Here is an 18,997-nt window from a genome sequence, read left to right on the forward strand (position 1 = left end):
GTGTTCATGGCAGAATCACCGCCGAAGCTTGCTCTTGGCAGAGTGGGCCATGTGCACAGTAAATGGCACGTGACCGATGCATAACTTTCTGGGTCTCGAATGGCAGAGACCAAAGCGGCTGCAATGGACCTATTGGACCTCGGAAACCTGTGAGTATGCCTTAGTTTCTTTTTTCTCCTCCCTCAGACACTTTTTTCAAGTGTGGAAAATCCCTTTAGGCCCCTGACACACCAGCTTTTTTTCAGTCTGTGCGCTGTCCAATTAAAAAATGGGCTATACTTGGACAGCACACGGTCCGATATTAGTCAATGTGGCAAGGCACATAGCAGTTTTTCTACACTGACACAGATGTATCATAGGGAAAAACTTATGGCATGCACTATTCTGATGCAACTTGTGGACAATACTTGCACTTTCAAGTCAATGATGATGCAAATAATATGGTCAGCACTTGGGTGCTCTCTGTCCGCAGTCTGTTTTTCTTAAGAGATGCAGAAAAAAAGAGTTGGACCTGTTTCAGTTTTTTTTTTTTTTGCGGATGTGAAAGACAGCTGATATAAAAAATGGACACCTGGACTGTATATGGATGTCATATGGAACTGTACAGATGTAAAAAAACAACCGATTTTTGCAAAAGCAACATGGACCTGTTTTTTTTTACACTAGTAAAGCTAACATGAGACAAGTCATCAAGAGGTTAAAGGTTGTCCGAGTTAAGGGAAACCCCTGTCACCGGGTTTCACATGCATTAAAATAACAAATCAACAGTTACTCATCTCTCCCCGTTCTTCCTCTGCCGCCGGCTCTGGTCTCCACTGTCTGTTTACAGGTGCAGCGAGCACGGCCAAGCGCAAACCAGCGACATGGGTAAAGCAGCGGGGAGCAGTAATAGGATAGTCATGGTGGCTCTGCTGCTTCCCTTCAACTTGGGAAATTGCGGTCACAGTCAGTGAGTCACATGCAAAAGTAGTTAAAATAAGGAATAGAAAAACCAGTTAACATAAAATAAACGTTAGTCTATCATGACGCCAGCCTGTATACAAGAGAAAAAGAAAGAAAACAGGGATAACCGCAAAAACAAAGAAAATGGGGGTAGTAGTCCTTACATTCCTGCAGAGCTATGTGGTACCTCAGTGTAGTTGTTATAGATGGTGGAAAGTAATCCTGCAGAATGACTGGGGAAGGTAATGGCAAACCACCCTGCAAAAACAGCCTGCCAAGAAAACGTCACGATGTGACGTCACCCTAGGAGTTGGTCACAACTTGGTGCTTGCACCAGGGGACTTTACCTAATCCAGCAGACAGTATTTAGATAAAAGCAATTTTCAACTCTTTATTGCAGGGGAGAGAGGGAATAGTGCAACTTTCCAGCAGACAACCACAGTTCAGAATCACTGGCATTAACAATTGCATTACATTGATTTGTTGTAAGGGAAGGGGAAGGGACTTGTTATTTGTATAGCGCCAACTTATTCCACAGCGGTAATATAAAACTTGAAATCACATTTGCAGACATGGCATTGAAACATTTTCTCAGGGAGGCTGCGGCACTACATTGCAGTAAAACACTTCCAGCTTTCATCCCTGGCTTTGACTAATGTTGAATAGACATATTACGGACTTGATTCTTCTCCCCTCTTTTGTCTGCTTCTCTCTTCTCCTACTATCGCTCTCGGTTCTCCGTTCTCACTTCCGCCAAACTCAACTTCTGTTTATTTAGTTTCTAACCTCGCTCTCTCTTTCTATAATTCCTTTGGGCTCACACTCACACTTCTGATCCTTATTCCCACCACACTGGTTTAGAATTGATGACCTCTAGAGATGAGCAAACATGCTTGTCCGAGCTTTATGCTCGTTCGAGTAGTAGCATGCTTGATGGAGCTCGTTACTCGAGTGAGCACCATGCCGTGTTTGAGAAAATTTTATGGCCCCTCCCCACTTTACCACTTCCTGTTGTGACGTGCCAAGCGTGCGCATGTCTACAGCAGTGTCTGAGAGAGAGAGAGAATGAGAGAAAAAAAAAAGGCTCAGCACCCGGCGGGTCCATTGAAAAATGCTCGAGTCTCCCATTGAGTTCAATGGGGTTCGTTACTCGAACAGAGCTCTCAAACATTACAAAAAGCTTGGCTCGAATAACGAGCACCGGAGCATTTTGGTGCTCGCTCATCTCTAATGACCTCCTTCTTCTCCCCTTTCTCCTTCAGTCTCTATTAAGCTGGCAAGATTTAGATGGAACTCCTTAACCCCACTCTCTCTCTCACTCTCTCTCTCTCTCTTTTATACCCTCTGCGTCTACCAATACTGAGTGAGGGCCCAACTAACTGTCCAATTGTCAAACTACCTAAGGATTATTGACGGGAGTGAGAGGGGGTCAGTTAACATTCTGCTGAATCATGCAGAGTTAGCTAATGGGAACATTAGAAATTAACCCCTAAACCAAGTATTCTTGTTGCCTGATAATTAAAACATGTAACACAAATCATTTTCCACATTAGCTCCGAGTTTAAACATTCACCCTGAAACAGTGATAGACGTGCTGTGGGACGCCAACTCTGGGGTACTACACTGGCAGCTGTCACATTCCATAAACCTGCTACAGCAGCCAATTACAGTGTTCAGCCATGATTACTGAGTGCTGTCATTGGCTGCTGAAGTCTGTAAACAGGCTCAGTCTGCAATGTGAAGTCACAGGCAGACCGGACAAATAGGGGAGTGGTGAGTAACTGCTGATTTGTTATTTTAATGCACGTGGAACCCGAGGACAGGTGTTTCCCTTAAGGCCTCATGCCCACGGCCGGGTCGGATTTCACCTGCGAAATATCGCAGCAGAATCAGACCCGGCGCCCCCCAGAGACGCTATACTCATGTCTCCGGATCCACCACGAGTGTCTCGGCCGGCGCGCATGTGCAGTGCAGCGCATGACACGCCAGCGCTGGGCCATGATGCAGATTTTCGTGGTACTTTTGCAGTGCTCACTGCAGAAGTATCGCGGGACGGAGGCACAGAATAGAACATATTCTAACACCCCCCCTCCCTCCCCGAGCGGAAAATTGCAGTTGATTTCCTCTAGTGGCCAGGGGAGAATCGTTTAACATTACATGTCTATGGATGGACATTGCTGCGGAATTCACGGCGGGTGTTTGACCACGAATTCCGCAGCGATAATCCGTCCGTGGGCATTCGGCCTAACTCGGACAATCTCTTTAACAAAAAAATGTAGCAACAAACAACATAGAAAATTGAACACAGTAAGAAAAGCATACTTGTTTGCATTCAATCTGTCTCCAGTATCTGTCTAATATTATAATACCGTATATTGCTGTACTTCTCTGGTCTTTTTCTTTTCTTCTCTGTATGATATTTTTGCTTTGTGTTACACTAAATTGACTTCTTCCCAGTTCTGTTGGATAAGTGTGTATTTCTTTCCTTCAGGGCATTTGAAGATGTGAAGATCTATTGGCGTGCAACTTTTAATAAAACTTCAGTTGAACTTTCCAGGGATGATATGAGCTTGGTTAATGAACTTCAGGCAGTATCAGGATATACCATCTGTACTGCTGGACAAACAGAATGCTTAATTACTCTGGAAATAAAAGACGACAAGGTCAGTGCTGAGAAACTGGTGAAGGCTAATTTCATGGGAGCGCAGTGTTCAGCACAGCAAGCATGTGTTCCTGGAATGTTCCTAACACTAGGAATTGCTAAAACATTTACTTTACACCTTTTATGGAAAAAAAAATGTTTTAATTATTGTTTTTATATTAAATGCAACTTTCTCAGATTTACTAGCCTCTTTTACTACAGTAGAAAACCAGGACATTGCTTGTCCAGCTTCATGACCTTGGGCAGAAACACAACCCAACTCCACATATGTCCTGACAGCCTATATGCAACATTCTCATATAGTAAGCTAAATAGACAGTTTGCTTGTCTTTCACAATGTAACATAAATGGTTTGTTCTGGTCAGCATGTGAAAAACCCCATTGGATGTGTATTAATTCACTTCCAGCATTAGCCACTTTACAGCATTGCATCAGAAGTGTCCTACAAAACCGTTTCATCGTATGTCCACTGTATCAATGTGCCACTGTAGAGGCTAGATAACAGCTCGCCACATGTGCCTCTATCTGTTGTAAACTATTTTAGCAGATGTGCTAAGGCCCCTTATGAAGTTGGCTAATCATGAAGCACAAATATACCCCTAGTTCATACTTCATTAAACAATATGAAGGGGTATATCTAGAGAAGGATACCAGGCATGTGATGCTGCTTGCAAGGGGGATGTCAACTTGCCTTGGGCAAGTTATTTACGTGCAGTGCAAACAAAGGGAACTGACCCTTACTCTTTCTTGGCCATAGAAGCCAGTTCATATGTAGGAAAGATGCAGGCAGATGGTTTGGTGCTTCCATGGTTTTCCGGGTCAGTGTCAACCCGTAAGGCAAAGAACTGACCTGATTCCTGAGTACAGAGTGCCAGGTCAAGTTCCATGAGCAAAGCCATGGTCCCCTTTTCTTCATGGGAGGATTGTTGGGATGTAAGGGACTTATGACCAGGCTCTGGCCATACCAGTTTGGGTATTGAAATAGGCCCTGTTGGCAACTGTAGCCTGGAGGCTTCGGGGATAATTCACATAGCTGTTGGGAGTCGTCATTGATGGAGGAACTATACATTTCTTAACTGTAAAACAGGAAACAGATAACTTGTGATTCAAGATATCTTAGTCTATTAATGAAGTTAGAAGGATCTGTGTAAATGGTGATTAATTGATTCTTGGCTCGGTCAACTGGGATCAACAATGAATAGTCTATAGGCCTGTTAACATGAGATAACTGCATAATGCGCTGCTGATCAGGGTTGAATTCCTCTCCAGCCCTCTGGTGCAGGTTCAGGGTTGTTAGAGGGAAGGGTATGGAGGACCCGATTACCTCACCATTCCTCTTCCCTCACCCTGGAGTATACTGTCCAAGAGCTGCTTTCTCTACACTATGTACTTCCTGTTCCTTCCTGCTCAGCTCCGTTCCTCCATTCCCACTACCTCCTAGGCTGCCTTCTCACATGGCGGAAATGCTGAAGAATTTAACATTATACAATAACAGTTTGTACCCCCTCCACATACTGAATTCTCTAGAACTTCATGGTACAATACTAGAGTTTTTGATAAAACTCCAACATTTGTAGGTAACATACAGTAAGTGTATATTTACTACTTTCTATATGTTTTAGAGCTGAACCTCAGCTAACTTATTTTCTTTTGTGTATCCTGATAACTGTAGCTTTAATTTAAGCTCTATGGAAAACTAAAGGTTACTAAACCTTATCCAAAGACACAGAATAGTGATATCGAAAGGTCATAGCTACGAATTTAACCCTCTCTTTCACTATAAGCCTGGGTTCACACAGGGCGGATTTGCCGCGGATTGCCGTTGCACATCCGCACTGTGGCAAAACCGCTGCGTTTGCAGTGCAATGCAGCACAAATGAGATTTACTAAAAAGCTGTTCACACAGGACGGATTTTTTCCACACAGCTGCAGTGCGGAAATGCAACTGCGTCGCGGTTTTAAGGCTAGGGTCACACAGGGCGGATTTGTTGCGGTTTTGCTGCGGTTTTTCCGTTGCGGTTTTGACGCAGAAGAACTGCTTCTGCGGTAAAACCGCTTCAAAGGTTAATTTGGGCTTGCGGATTTTGCTGCAAATTTTTGTGCGGAAAAATCCGCAAGCGTTTTTTTCCGCAGCAGTTTTTTACTTTTGTCGCGTATTTGGTGCGGTTTTGGCTGCGTCCATAGAGGTCTATGGACAAAAAAGCTCTGCGGAAACGACCAAAGAATGAACATGCTGCATCTTTTAAAACCGCGCCGCAGTTGCATTTCCGCACTGCGGCTGTGCGGAAAAAATCCATCCTGTGAGAACAGCTTTTTGGCAAATCTCATTTGTGCTGCATTGCACTGCAAACGCAGCGGTTTTGCCGCAGTGCCGATATGCAACGGCAATCCGCAGCAAAACCACTGCAAATCCACTCTGTGTGAACCCAGGCTAAAAGATGCAGCATGTTCATTCTTTGGTCTTTTCCGCAGCGCTTTTAATGTCCATAGACCTCTATGGACGCAGCCAAAACCACACCAAATACGCAACAAAAGTAAAAAAGCGCTGCGGAAAAAAACGCTTGCAAATCCGCAGCAAAATCCGCAAGCCCAAATTAACCTTTGAAGCGGTTTTGCTGAAGAAGCAGTTCTTCTGCGTCAAAACCGCAACGGAAAAACCGCAGCAAAACCGCAACAAATCTGCCCTGTGTGACCCTAGCCTAAGAAGATGATTACAAGGGTTTTGTGAGATCATGGTAGATTTTAGAAAAAACCCTTTATTGTGCCAGATGTCAGGAAATAACAGCACTTCAAATAAACGTAGTCTTCGAATGGATTGTTTCCGCTGCCTTGGCCTGCTGCTTCCCACCTGCTGCTCCTCCTGTAGTGACATCATACTCCTTTATGGGGCAGCCATGTGGATGCCAGCTCAATGGCAAAAAATAATGCAGTAAATCACAGGGAATATCGGAGCTGAACACATCCACCATGCACTGTATATTGTATAATGCATATGTGTTTTATTGTAAATTCCAATCATTATGTCTTTGCTGCCACAGGTGCCTGAATTTGAGACCTATTTCTTCATTGAACTATACGATGTAAGTGCTGGTGCATTAATAAATGGCAGCACTCGATTTGCCAAAATAGTAATCATTGAAAGTGACTCCCCTCGTGGCCTGATCTTCTTTGCCGTGGGATCTCGGGTGGCTGTTGCACACAAAAAAACGACTTTAATTAGCCTGCAGATTTCCAGACAACCTGGCTCATCTCAGTCCATTTCTTTTGCATATATTATAATGGTGAGTTGGAACAGTTTATTATAATACTATATCAGAGCTGTAAAATCATTGATAGTTGTTCTGTAAAGAAAATGTTTGGGGGGATTTCAGATGTATAACAGTATAGCAATAGGCTTAAAGCGACCCTCCAGTCCAGAAACATAGATGGTCACACCAACTTCTCTGACTACCTGCTGCACACTGTGCATTAGTTTGCATCATTAGTCGAAGACACTACACCTGCTATGATTGACCAAGTGAGCATCACTGACCGGTCACATCAGTATGCAATGTTGTAGACTACTGATGCACTGTAATGTAAAGTCTGCATCAGGTCATCAGAGGAGTGGTGTGGCCATCTTTATTTCTCCAGGACCGGAGCTGTGATCCTCATTTGTTTCTTTGGACAGCCGTGTCCTATAGTCCCCACTGCCAGCATTCACATTTTGTCACTTTGATTTTGCTTTCTTGTATTCCTCCGTTCAACTCAAACCTATATTGATGTGTATCACAGTATTTGCTGTAATAGGCGCATATTGCAATGCGGCTTCACTGCATACATAGCTGTATTCTGGAGGAGAGGTGACAGCAGTGGACATTGGAAATAAGTCGTATTGGGATTATATATTAGGTACAGGGGTGTAACTATAGGGGATGCTTGGGATGCGGTTGCACCCGGGCCAAGGAGCCTTAACTCATCTCTTCTCCATATATGGAGCCCAGTACTATGAATAAAACATTATAGTTGGGGGCTCCATAATAGATTTTGCATTGGGGCCCAGAAGCTTCAAGTTATGCCTCTGATTAGGTATTTGTATATCCTACATGTTTAGAATTTGCTGGGTTAACTACCCTATTGTATCCTTTAAAATAAATGGAAACAAAGGAAACCAGAACAAACGGGAGTCCTAAGTTTGCACCTTGGTACAATCGGTGCCGCATTAAAGTCAATAGTACCATTTGCAGATATTTTAACCCCTTCACGCCTCATGGCATAAATTATGTACTTGACATGCAGGGTTTGTATAAAGTGGGATTGGAAACAGATCCTGCTACATTCACGGCGGGTGCTGCTGTCTTTAACAGCTGTCAACGTCCGCAACAGCCGCAATGCGCATGAACACTGATCGCCGCTGTTAACTCTATTAGTGCTGCTGTCAATTCTGATGACAGGATTTCAATGCCCCAATTGGTGTTCAGGGGTTCTGAACACCCCTTTTTCCCTTAGTGATGAGATTGCAAGGTGCCATTTGGTTGCCGTAGCAGCCTGGAGCTTTATGACCCCAGGACCCCAGGGCTACCATGGCTGGCTACCTTGGCTATAAAGGTGTACTTGTAGCACGCCTTTACACACTGTATGTTACAACAAGGTTTAATGCAATACTGTGGTATTGCATTATACTTTATGGGCCATCAAAAGATTGCAAGTTCAATTTCCCTATCAGGAATAAAAAAAACTGTATTAATGAGTAAAAAAAAATAAAAGGTAATAAAAGATTTGAAAAAAAATCTTTTTCCATATTAATAATAAAATAAGCAAAAGAGAAAAAAACACATTTGGCATCGCTGCATCTGTAAAAGTCTGATCTATGAAAGCAACACCTTATTCATCCTGCATGGTGAACATCATCAAAAAAAAAAAAAACCATCAGAATTACGCTTTTTTGATTTCCCTGTCTCCCAAAAAAAAAAATGTAATAATATTAATAATAAAATAAGCAAAAGAGAAAAAAACACATTTAGCATCGCTGCATCTGTAAAAGTCCAATCTATGAAAGCAACACCTTATTCATCCTGCATGGTGAACATCGTCAAAAAAAAAAACATATCAGAATTACGCTTTTTTGATTTCCCTGTCTCCAAGAAAAAAATGGAATAAAAAGCAATCAAAAAATCATATGAACTTCATAATGATACGAATGAAAATTACAAGACTTCCCGCAAAAAAAATGAGCCCTCACATAATTATATCAAGTCAAAAATAAAAAATCTGTCAGAAGATGGCATTAGAAAATGATGGGCTAAATGGAGAAGCTGTCGGAAAACTCTATGGACAGTTTTAAAGGGATTTTCCAGGGAGATACTATTGATGACCTTGATCGGCTGGGGTCTGTTGGTTGGAACCCTGGCCGATCAGCTGATCGGGATCCTGTTGTCAGTGCTGCTACATATAGGGGTACGGAGCAGAAGCTGCTGCTCTGACCCCTGTCTAGGGACCAGCCCTTGTAATTGCAGGTGCAGTTCTCGTTAAGATCAATGAAAGCTGGCAGATGCTGCTTCGCCCCCTATGTTGTGGTGCTGACAGTGGGAGCCCGATTGACTGATAGGTGGCGAACCCTAGCTGAGAGTAGGTCATCAACATATCACCCTGGAAAACCCCTTTAATGCTTGTGAACACAACCTAATGTGCCACAGCCTCCTTAACTTTTTTGTTTCTCAGTTGCAATAAGTCTAGTGAATTGACTGACGTATTACATTTTAGCAGATGCTACTGTAATCTTGTACAAGAAAAATCTCTATCAAATCTCTATAGTGTGTTCCTATCCTAAAGGGTGGTGTTACGTGAGACAACCTGTTGGGCGCAGATGTCCAACAGGTGGTCCCACTGCTAATAGTTCCTGTGCTTTTACAAAGGACCAATAATGGCTAGTGAATGGAAGCTGAGCAGACCGGTGATCGTCCCGGCCCTCCTGCCTCTATTCACAGGCCAGTCGTTATTAGATTACATGGGAACTCGGGCTGTATAATGATAGGTACAAATGAAAAGTTAGCCCGATATGTAACAATGTTTATTGTTTTGTGCTTCTTAAGGAACTGAAAATATCTGAAGTGATTGGACATACCATCATCTATCCAGCTGTTGCCGGACGGGATTTTGTAGGCTCAGAGGGAAAACTTACCTTTCACCCAGGGCAAAAAAATATTGTTCTGGATATCACGCTTACACCTGAAACGGCATCGCTCAATCCTTATCCAAAGCGTTTCCAGGTTTCACTTGTGAATCCCACAGGAGGTGCCAAAATAGATAAACAATACAGGACTGCCAACGTTACCATTGTGTCAGACTCTTCTTCTCAGTCTACCTGGGGGTTACTTGACCAGCTCTATCAACCCTATGATGAAGTTATTTTAAACAGGGTTCTTCAGACCCTCGACAATAAGGCAGGTGCTGAATTCACACAAGAACAACTTGGTGCCACTATGAGTATTCTAGAAAAGGTAAAATGCAAATGTACAACTTGATCAGATTATTTCTGTTTTGTTTTCACTTAACGTTTTGCCTTTTACAATTGTGTTCACATACAGTACACATTTGTGTGGATATTGTTCAGATGGGTCTACATTTACATACTACAATCTTTTTCAAATGAGTCTACTAGTTTAAGGCCGTTACATTGCTAATATTTTGCAATTGAACAAATAATTGTTCAAATTTTTTAATTTGCATATTGGCAATGTAAATGTTAAAATATGATCACCTGCTCAAAGTGCAAAGACTTCTCCGTAGATGCACTAATGTAGTGTCAAGCGTTATAAAAAAGTTATTGTATCCTCTAAAAGGTTTAACAGGAACAGGTATGATGGAGGTAAAAACACTGCACTTACACCCTCACCTTTTTAAAACATAACTTTTATTCATTAGATATGTTAAACAATCACACAGAAAAAGAAAATTGATGATTTTTGAGGGCTTGGTGACAGAAGTAGATAAGTACAGTTTTTGTAATTTCAAGAGAATTAAAGGGCACTATCATTTCACACATTTTCTGCTCATTTACTAGCTTGTGTTAGTCTCTTCATTTCTGTAATACACTTGCATTAAAAATGAAGTTGGCTGCCACTAGGGGTCTCCCTTTCAGCTTCTCTGCAATCCGCTGTCTGTCATTAAGGTGCACAGCTTCTGCAGTAACCTAGGCACTGGGATAATTTCTTAGCAACAGGGAGAGGAGCACTCAGAGACTGCAGGCTGACAGATTTGCAGACACTGTGATAACATTCTCCACAATCTCTGCCTCTCCAGCTGTCACAGCATCTGTGTCAGTGTCTGAATGTGTGCATATTAGAGATGAGCGAGCATACTCGCTAAGGACAATCACTCAATCGAGCATTGTTCTTAGCGAGTATCTTCCCGCTCGGAAGAAAAGGGGGGGGGGGAGAGAGAGATCTACCCTCCGTTCCTCCCCGCTATCCCCCGCCGCCGGGAGCCAAATCTTTTCTTCCGAGCAGGCAGGTACTCGCTAAGGGCAATGCTCGATCGAGTAATTGCACTTAGCGAGTATGCTCGCTCATCTCTAGTGCATATATTATAGTGGGTTCACTAACCATTTGGCCAGAATGTCTGAATCATCTTGGGAAGGCAGAGGGCATTCAGATACTGCCTCCCTCCTCATTGTACCAGAGACAGTGCAATGTAGCATGAAGTGAGGACAAGGAATTGCAGGACAGTAAACTACTGACAGAATGCTAGGCTTGTTACACGCCCCCTCCCTGAAAGTGGATTGCAAACGGCAGAACATAAGAAAAATGGGGAAGACCACATGAAAGCCAGAACTTTAAATCAGAGCAAGATACAAACAGCAGCAAATGAATGAGTTAAGGAGAACCTGTTATATTTTAGAAAACTTATTGAAAACTCACATACGCTTTAATCTTGAAAGTTTGCACACGCATGTGAAATCAGGGTGATGTTGGAAATTTAGTCTTCTAAGTAATTACTTACGTCATTGCTTGCTTAAAATGATGGAGGCTGGAATCGGCAATGGACCGCACAGAGCCCACGGTACACCATGGGAGAAGACCCGCGGTGCATTGTGGGTGAAGATCCCGGCGGCCATCTTAGTAAGGTAAGGAAGAAGTCGCCACAGCGCGGGGATTCGGGTAAGTACTAAACGTTTTTTTTTTTTTAACACATGCATTGGGTTTGTCTCGCGCCGAACGGGGGGCCTATTGAATACAAAAAAACCCCGTTTCGGCGCGGGACAACCCCTTTAAGGTCCATGAGGAAAACACAGGATGACACCGGTCCTGCAGGCTAAGTTATCTGACAGGCACCGCTCCTGGATGAAGAAAATCTCCAAAGGAGGATAAGGGTAGAGACACTCCACAGACACTCTTGGTTATAGTACCTCTGCACGGGGATCTCAACCTTGTCTCTCTGTTCTCAATCTCTCTCTCTCTTCTCCAGCTCTCACTCCTCCGCGGTTACTGGCATATAGTAACCTCAAACACTGCTCCTCCTCTTCCATTCTTCACCACATGAGGGTTGAAGGTATCCCCCATGTGGCTGACACTATTATTCAGGAACCCAGAAGAATAGACTGATTACCACACCCAAAACATATTTATCATCTCTCACATACCACATGACTAGACAAATATTAATACATTGCAGGCATCTCCCAGTTTTATGCAAGCATTAACCTCTCACTTGCTGCAGCTGTGCAATACACAGAACAAAATGACTAGACAACTTTGCACAGCGTATCTACAAAAGACATGACATGTTTGACATTTATGGAGGGGCCAGCAATATACGTTCTGGGCCACTGCATTTTCATTCATCCGATCGAGCTCTTGTGGGACGAACTGGAGCGTGGGTACGACACCGCCACCCACACCCATCTTCACAACAATCTGTTCTCACAGTCTGGCATGAGGAATGGCGAGCTATTCCTGTCCGGACTTACAGAGAACTTGTGGAAAGTACACCTAGACGTGTTGTCGCTGTAATACAAGCAAAAGGAGGGCCAACACCTTCCTAAATAGAATAATAAAGCACTTTTTTTGAAAAACATGCAGTGTTCACATACTTTTGTCCATATAGTATATATAGATTGACATTGATAAACCCATTTTTAATTACTCACAGCTAGTAGAATTGCCAGGACTTAAAAGAAGTTATAATAATCTTTATTTGTATAGCGCCAACTTATTCTGCAGTGCATTTGATGCGTGGGGCCTCAATCACGACAGGGTTCGGGTATGGGGGCAGGGAGTGTACTTGATGTGCATAGTTTGAGGACAGGGGACTAAAGTCAGGGGAGATGGTATGCCTCTTTGAAGAGGTGAGTCTTTTGGGGCACATCTGAAATTCCATGCATCAGGGATAATCCTGATGTTCTGGGGTAGGGCGTTTCATAAGTTCGGTGCTGCTCTTGTGAAGTCCTGGAGGCGAGCATATTTGAATGTTACCTCCTTCCAGAAGGCTTTAAGGGGCAGTGGGTGGATGAGTCATAAATAAAAAAAATACTCACCTCCTTGCTGCCGCACTGCTCACATGCCACTAGCTTTTGACCTCCAGTCTTCTCTTTATACCGGCTGCAGTGGTCACATGGTTCTTTACCCTCGTAACCTTACTGAAGCCAATTGAAGGTCCAACAGTGACCTCGTCAGTGACAACCCGTAAGCCCGCCGGGGGCTTCTACATTAGAAGCCTATGTGGCAGCTTTACGAGATATCACCAGGCCAGAAGACCCAGTGATATCACCTGTCAGATGCTGTAGCACTTGAGAGCTGAAATAGCACTGCTGTGTCATGCTGAGTATATTGCTTTTACATAGTTTTGGTAACAGGGGGCCCAAAACCATATAAAAGAATTAAGGAGAGTTTTAATTCAATCTGAACATGGCTATAAGTTTGATAGAATTTGAATCCTTCTTCTTCCTCCTGAGCAGGGGACTTAAATAAATAGTGAACATTTTTTCTTACTTGGCAGGTAACAGGTGATGGGGAAATACAAGTTCTAAGTGAAGAGAGCCGCGTTTTGTTTTATGACATACTCTGCAGTCTTGTGAACCCAGAACGTTTGGATACACGTGGATATAGCCCATTGATTAAAGTTGCTGAGATGTATGCCTTCTCCCTTCTTACTGGAGTCACATGTGGGTCCCCAAGCATAAGGTACATATTTCAGAATGAATATTTGAGAAGTTTTTATTTTCCTCTTTACCTAGGCAAAGACTATGAGGCTTAGTACAGATGTAGCAAAGTTTCAATTGACCATGACAACTTCTGCGACGAGTTATCGTTTCTTTAGCCTTTACAAAGCCTTTGCTCTCCTATCTTAATACTAAAAGGCACAATGTAAAGCAAATTAATAGGTGGACAAACCATGGCACAGAAAGCTAGATATTAATGCATTAAAAGCCCTTTCACACAGAACTAATATTCAAAAAATCTTTTAAACCAGCGAAAAAGAACAATAGTCATTATAATAGAATAAACATAGCCAACGATGATTAGTTCGCTTATCATTCATTTTCTACAAACATGAAGAACAATGGGAGCCATGCCTGCAGTTACAAGCGCCCACCACTACACGGAGGTCGGCGCGGATGCTTCTGCTCTGACCTCTGTGTATTTGCGGCGCTGACAACATGCATCTGCTTTGCTCATCAGTTCCTAAGCGATGGACCACAGCCTATCAACAATTGATCACCTATCCTGATGATAGGTCATCAATAGTATTTCCCTGGAAAACCCCTTTAAGAGTAGTGATGAGCAATCTTTACAAAAGGTCGGCTGGTTTGACGAATTTCAGCTAAAGTTTTGGTTCGGTCTGAATTAGATAAAACCAAACTTTTAGCAAAGGGGTTCTACTGTTTGGGTTCGCTCAACACTAGTTTAGAATCAACTAAAACATTGCTACATCTATATAACAATTTTCATGCTCTCTAGGATTCTAGGACTCATTGTCTAATAATCCTACGTTTAAGCACTGTTCTGCTTTTATTATAATTTCCAATTGATATGTATAGAAAGATTTCCCCTTAGCTTTTATTCTTAGAATTATCATACTATCTTTTTTACATTGCTGAAGTTTTTTCTACAAGCTCTTTAGTCTAACTTGCGCTATGTTTAAGTGTCTTGTGTAACTTATTCTGCAAATGTTCAGTATTTGCCAACCAGGCACAATAACATCTAAAGTAATTTTATAGGGAACATATCACTAGATTACTGCTGCCCAAACAGTAAGCAGTATGAACCTGGGACAGGTATGTACACCACGCCTGTGTATGTCTCATTCTGAAATGCATTTCAGAATAAACATATTTTGAAGTTTAATTACGAATGGTGTTCCAAGTTACGGGGCCAGCGTGGCACCCGCCGTATCTACCCGGGGTCACCTAGAGTGGTAGCTCTCTCCCTACACACAAGGGGAGAGAAAACGATCACTGTAGGTGATCCGGGCGCGGAGAAGTAGGAGGGGATTGGCCCCCAAGACTTGGAGCTCTGTTTGGAATCCAACTTCACAGTATGTTTATTCTGAAACCCCACAAAATTGTACATACCTGCCCCGGGACTATGCTGCCTGTCGTTCAGGTATTATTAATCTGGTGACAAGTTTCCTTTAAAGTTAGATTTGTTGCAGAAACTTTTACAACTGCTCCATAGATCTGAATTATATTTCCGAAGTCCAAAAGCTTTTAGATCACTATTAGTTGGCATCTGCATACAGAAGAAGGCTGGGAGGGCAAGGATCATGTCATTTCAACAGGATGATGCCTAACAGATATGATATTCTCCTAGAAGTATTACCGCATGTTACAATTATTTTTCTATCAAATTAATATGTAATGGGACAGAAAAAGGAAATTAAATCAGAGTGATACAAAGTTATTCTTATATGGACATGTATAACAGATCTGTGCAAGGCCAAATGCACACGGGTCTATTTGCAATGCGGAATCCGGACTGGGCTATATAAAATTGCCTTTCCATGTCCACAAGAGGAAACCAGTTGCGATTTTCCGTTTGCGGATGGAAAATCGCAACTTGTCCTATTCTAGCGCAGATGGCTTCCATTGAAGTCAATGGAAGCCGTCCAATCTGCGGCCCATCCACAGCTGTCATTGCGGATGGGCTGCGGAATCCGTGTTATCGCCTAGCGATGGTGCGGTGTCATCTGTACTGCGCATGTGCGCTGGCGTGACGCCGACATAACTGCAGCACGAATCCGGACAGGTACGCATGAGTCCGCAGGGGTCACCGTGCACCGGGTCAGATTCAGCTGTGGGATCCCACATGCGGAATTTGACCCAGCCGTGTGCATTCGGCCTTAGAGTTTTATGGGACCTTGATACAGCTGTATGAGGAATAGCACATAATGACATAATGTTAGGGCTAATATAACAGTTCCTTTCATATAACTAACTTGTTTGTCTGAGCCGGACCTAGCAAATATATCGCTATGTCCCAACCAGATGTCATTTATGTGTCCTTAAAGGATGGATATACACTCTAAATACTAACACGGATAATACAAAATATTACATAAGGAAACCTTAGGATGGGGAAATAGGGAATTCTAGCCCTAACCTACTAATGCAAGAGAACTCTACCTAAAAGCAGGGCGATCACCCTGATGAGGGCGGCCCCACATCCAGAACCTAGGGCGGTCTTGACTTTTTCTAGATGGCAACAGAGACTATAAAAAAAGCTAGGTGTTACACAATAAACAGAACCACAGAAGTACAGGAGAAAATATGTTCTAATGCCCCAGATAGAGAAAATCACCAACCAGACTTATCTAAACTGAGATGCAGGACTGGACTAGGGCTACCAACTAGACCAGAAAGATATTAGACCAGAAATACTATCTCACTGAAATAATAAGTTGCATCCTCTCTGAGGAGCCAGAATAATTACACAAATACTGCTGCTGATTGGCCAGCTGCAGACGCCCACTCCTTGCTGACCAATCAGTCCACTAACTGGCAGAGAAGTGTCCTGATCGGGGGCTCAGGATAGGCTGATGTCAGATTGACACCTCAGACCTGATCCCCTGCCACGGCCAGCGCACCGTGACATAACTGTTCTGCTTTTAGAGTTCTTGGTGCATCTGTCGCTTACTCTTATTATAAAATTATCTTTAATATGTAAAGTTTTGTGATCATTCTATCTCTCCTGAAAAATTGTGCTTTAATAACCCATAGATATGCTCCAATAAAAGTGTCAGGGGCAGTTTTATTATTTACAATTGATACATTGACCTTATTTATGTAAATGTTTGCCCTTTTATATTGAATTCTGTTAAAGCGCTGGTCTCCTGCAGTTTTCCCAAGTCAGCATTCTGCAGTTTATCATTTCCTGACTGTGCTCTCAAACTTTTAGGAAAGCACAGAAATTTGTAAAGCTTGCAATTTGGTGATAGCACCATCCGATGAATGCAAATCTGTTTGCCTGTCATCTTCCCTATATTGTTGTATTATGCAGGTAGTATCGGGTTGCTTTTCACAGTCAAGCAGTTGTTAATCCCTTTATGCTAAACCTATTTGAATTTACAGAAGATGTTTTTTTACATGTCATCTGTTAGGTAGTTTTGTATTACTATGCTACAGTATTACTTATTTTATGTTCTGAGACCTGTGCAGATTCATACACACCTACATGAAACATAACACGTGATTAATATTGTCTGACTTCTGGGGTATCACTGACTTTTCAGATCAAAGTTTCCTCTGTCCACTTTTGTCGGTAGTATCCTGACCTTCACAATTTATGCATGAAGACTCTGATTTTCTCCCACACTCAAGTTCCTTGTTAATTAGAGATGAGTGAACTTTTGAAAAGTTCAGTTTGGCCTGTTCTCTGAATTTTGGAAAAAGGTTTGTGCCAAATTATTTTGAAGTGAAGCCTTTACCAATAACGATGATGATTGCAGCCAAACAATGGATTAGTAGTGCCTCTTTTCCTGTGGCTAAGCGGTTAGCACTGTTGCTTTGCAGCCGGGCCAGTTTAGGGCTGTCCAAAGTACAGAGCAGTCAATGATGACTTTGAAAAACCCACCATCTACAGTACATAATATCATCAAAAGATTCAGAGTATCTGGAGAAATTCATGTACACAAGGAACAAGGCTAACAGGCAATATTGGATACTTGAGATCTACGGGCCCTCAGGCAGCACTGCACTAAAAACAGGCATGATTCTGTAATGCAAATCACTACGTGGGCTCAGGAATACTTGCAGAAATCATTGTCTGTGAACACAGTTCACCGTGAAATCAATGAATAAAAGATAAAGCTGTAATCTGCGAAGAAGAAGCCATATATCAACACAATTCAGAAACTCTGGCGTCTTTTCTGGGCCTAGGCTTATTTAAAATGGTCTGAGGCAAACTGGAAAACTGTTCTATGGTCAGATGAATCAAAATGTGAAATTCTTGGAATCAAGAGTAGGGGGACCATCCAGTTTATCAGCGCACAGTTCAAAAGCCTGTGTCTCTGATGGTATGGGGTTGTATTACTGCCTATGGCACGGGCAGCTTACACATCTTGAAAAGCACTATCAATGCTGATTAGTATATAGAGGTTATGGAACAACACATCCTCCCATCCAAACAATGTCTCTATCAGGGAAGGACTTGCATATCTCAGCAAGACAATGCTAAACAACATGCTACATCCATCACATCAGGGGTTTGCAGAAGAAGAGTCCACGTGCTGAACTGGCCACCTGCAGTCCGGACCTTTCACCAATAGAAAACACTTGGCACATTCTGAAATTAAAAAGCCAGCAAAAAAGCCCCAGGACTGTTGAGCAGTTAGAGCCCTACATCAGACAAGAACAGGACAACATTCCTCACCCAAAACTCCAGCAATCTGTGTCCTCACATCCCAGGTGATTACAGACTGATGTAAAAAGAAGAGGGATGCTACACAACGGTAGACATGGCCCTGACCTCACTTTTCTGTGCTGCTGCCATCAATTTTTAAATTAGCAATTTTTTTTGTAATAGAATAAAAAAATGTCTGACTTTCGCCTTCTGATATGTGTTCTATGTTCTGCTGTGAATAAAATATGGTCATATGAGATTTCCAAATCATTGCAATCTTAATTTACTTTACATTTATTCACATATTACACAGCATCCCAACTTTTTCGGAATTAGGGTTGTAAAAATGCTTTTTTGACCCCACAAGAATGCTCGCTTTCTGCCCACATAGTTAATAATGACACCTTCCATGTCCCCATAAGTAATAATGCCAACTTTTCTGCCCCCATAATTACCAATGCCAACTTTTCTGCCTCCGTAATTAATAATGCCAGCTTTGCTGCCCCATAATTAACAATACTGTCTTTTCTCATCTCCATAATTAATAATGCTGCCTTTTCTGCACCCGTAATTAGTA

The 18,997-nt window shown here is 42.5% G+C and overlaps 1 protein-coding gene across 1 annotated transcript in view; it reads left to right on the forward strand.

Annotated features, from left to right (window-relative positions):
• The window catches only part of ADGRV1 (adhesion G protein-coupled receptor V1), a 400,714-nt gene that overhangs the window by 213,588 nt on the left and 168,129 nt on the right, over window positions 1–18,997 (forward strand). The window contains exons 75-78 of the mRNA XM_066604894.1: window positions 3,434–3,605; window positions 6,643–6,885; window positions 9,676–10,083; window positions 13,580–13,764. Coding sequence (XP_066460991.1) covers window positions 3,434–3,605; window positions 6,643–6,885; window positions 9,676–10,083; window positions 13,580–13,764 — 1,008 coding nt within the window. The remainder of the gene's footprint in view (window positions 1–3,433; window positions 3,606–6,642; window positions 6,886–9,675; window positions 10,084–13,579; window positions 13,765–18,997) is intronic.

This window comes from Eleutherodactylus coqui, chromosome 5 (genome assembly GCF_035609145.1).
Source record: "Eleutherodactylus coqui strain aEleCoq1 chromosome 5, aEleCoq1.hap1, whole genome shotgun sequence".
NCBI lineage: Eukaryota > Metazoa > Chordata > Amphibia > Anura > Eleutherodactylidae > Eleutherodactylus > Eleutherodactylus coqui.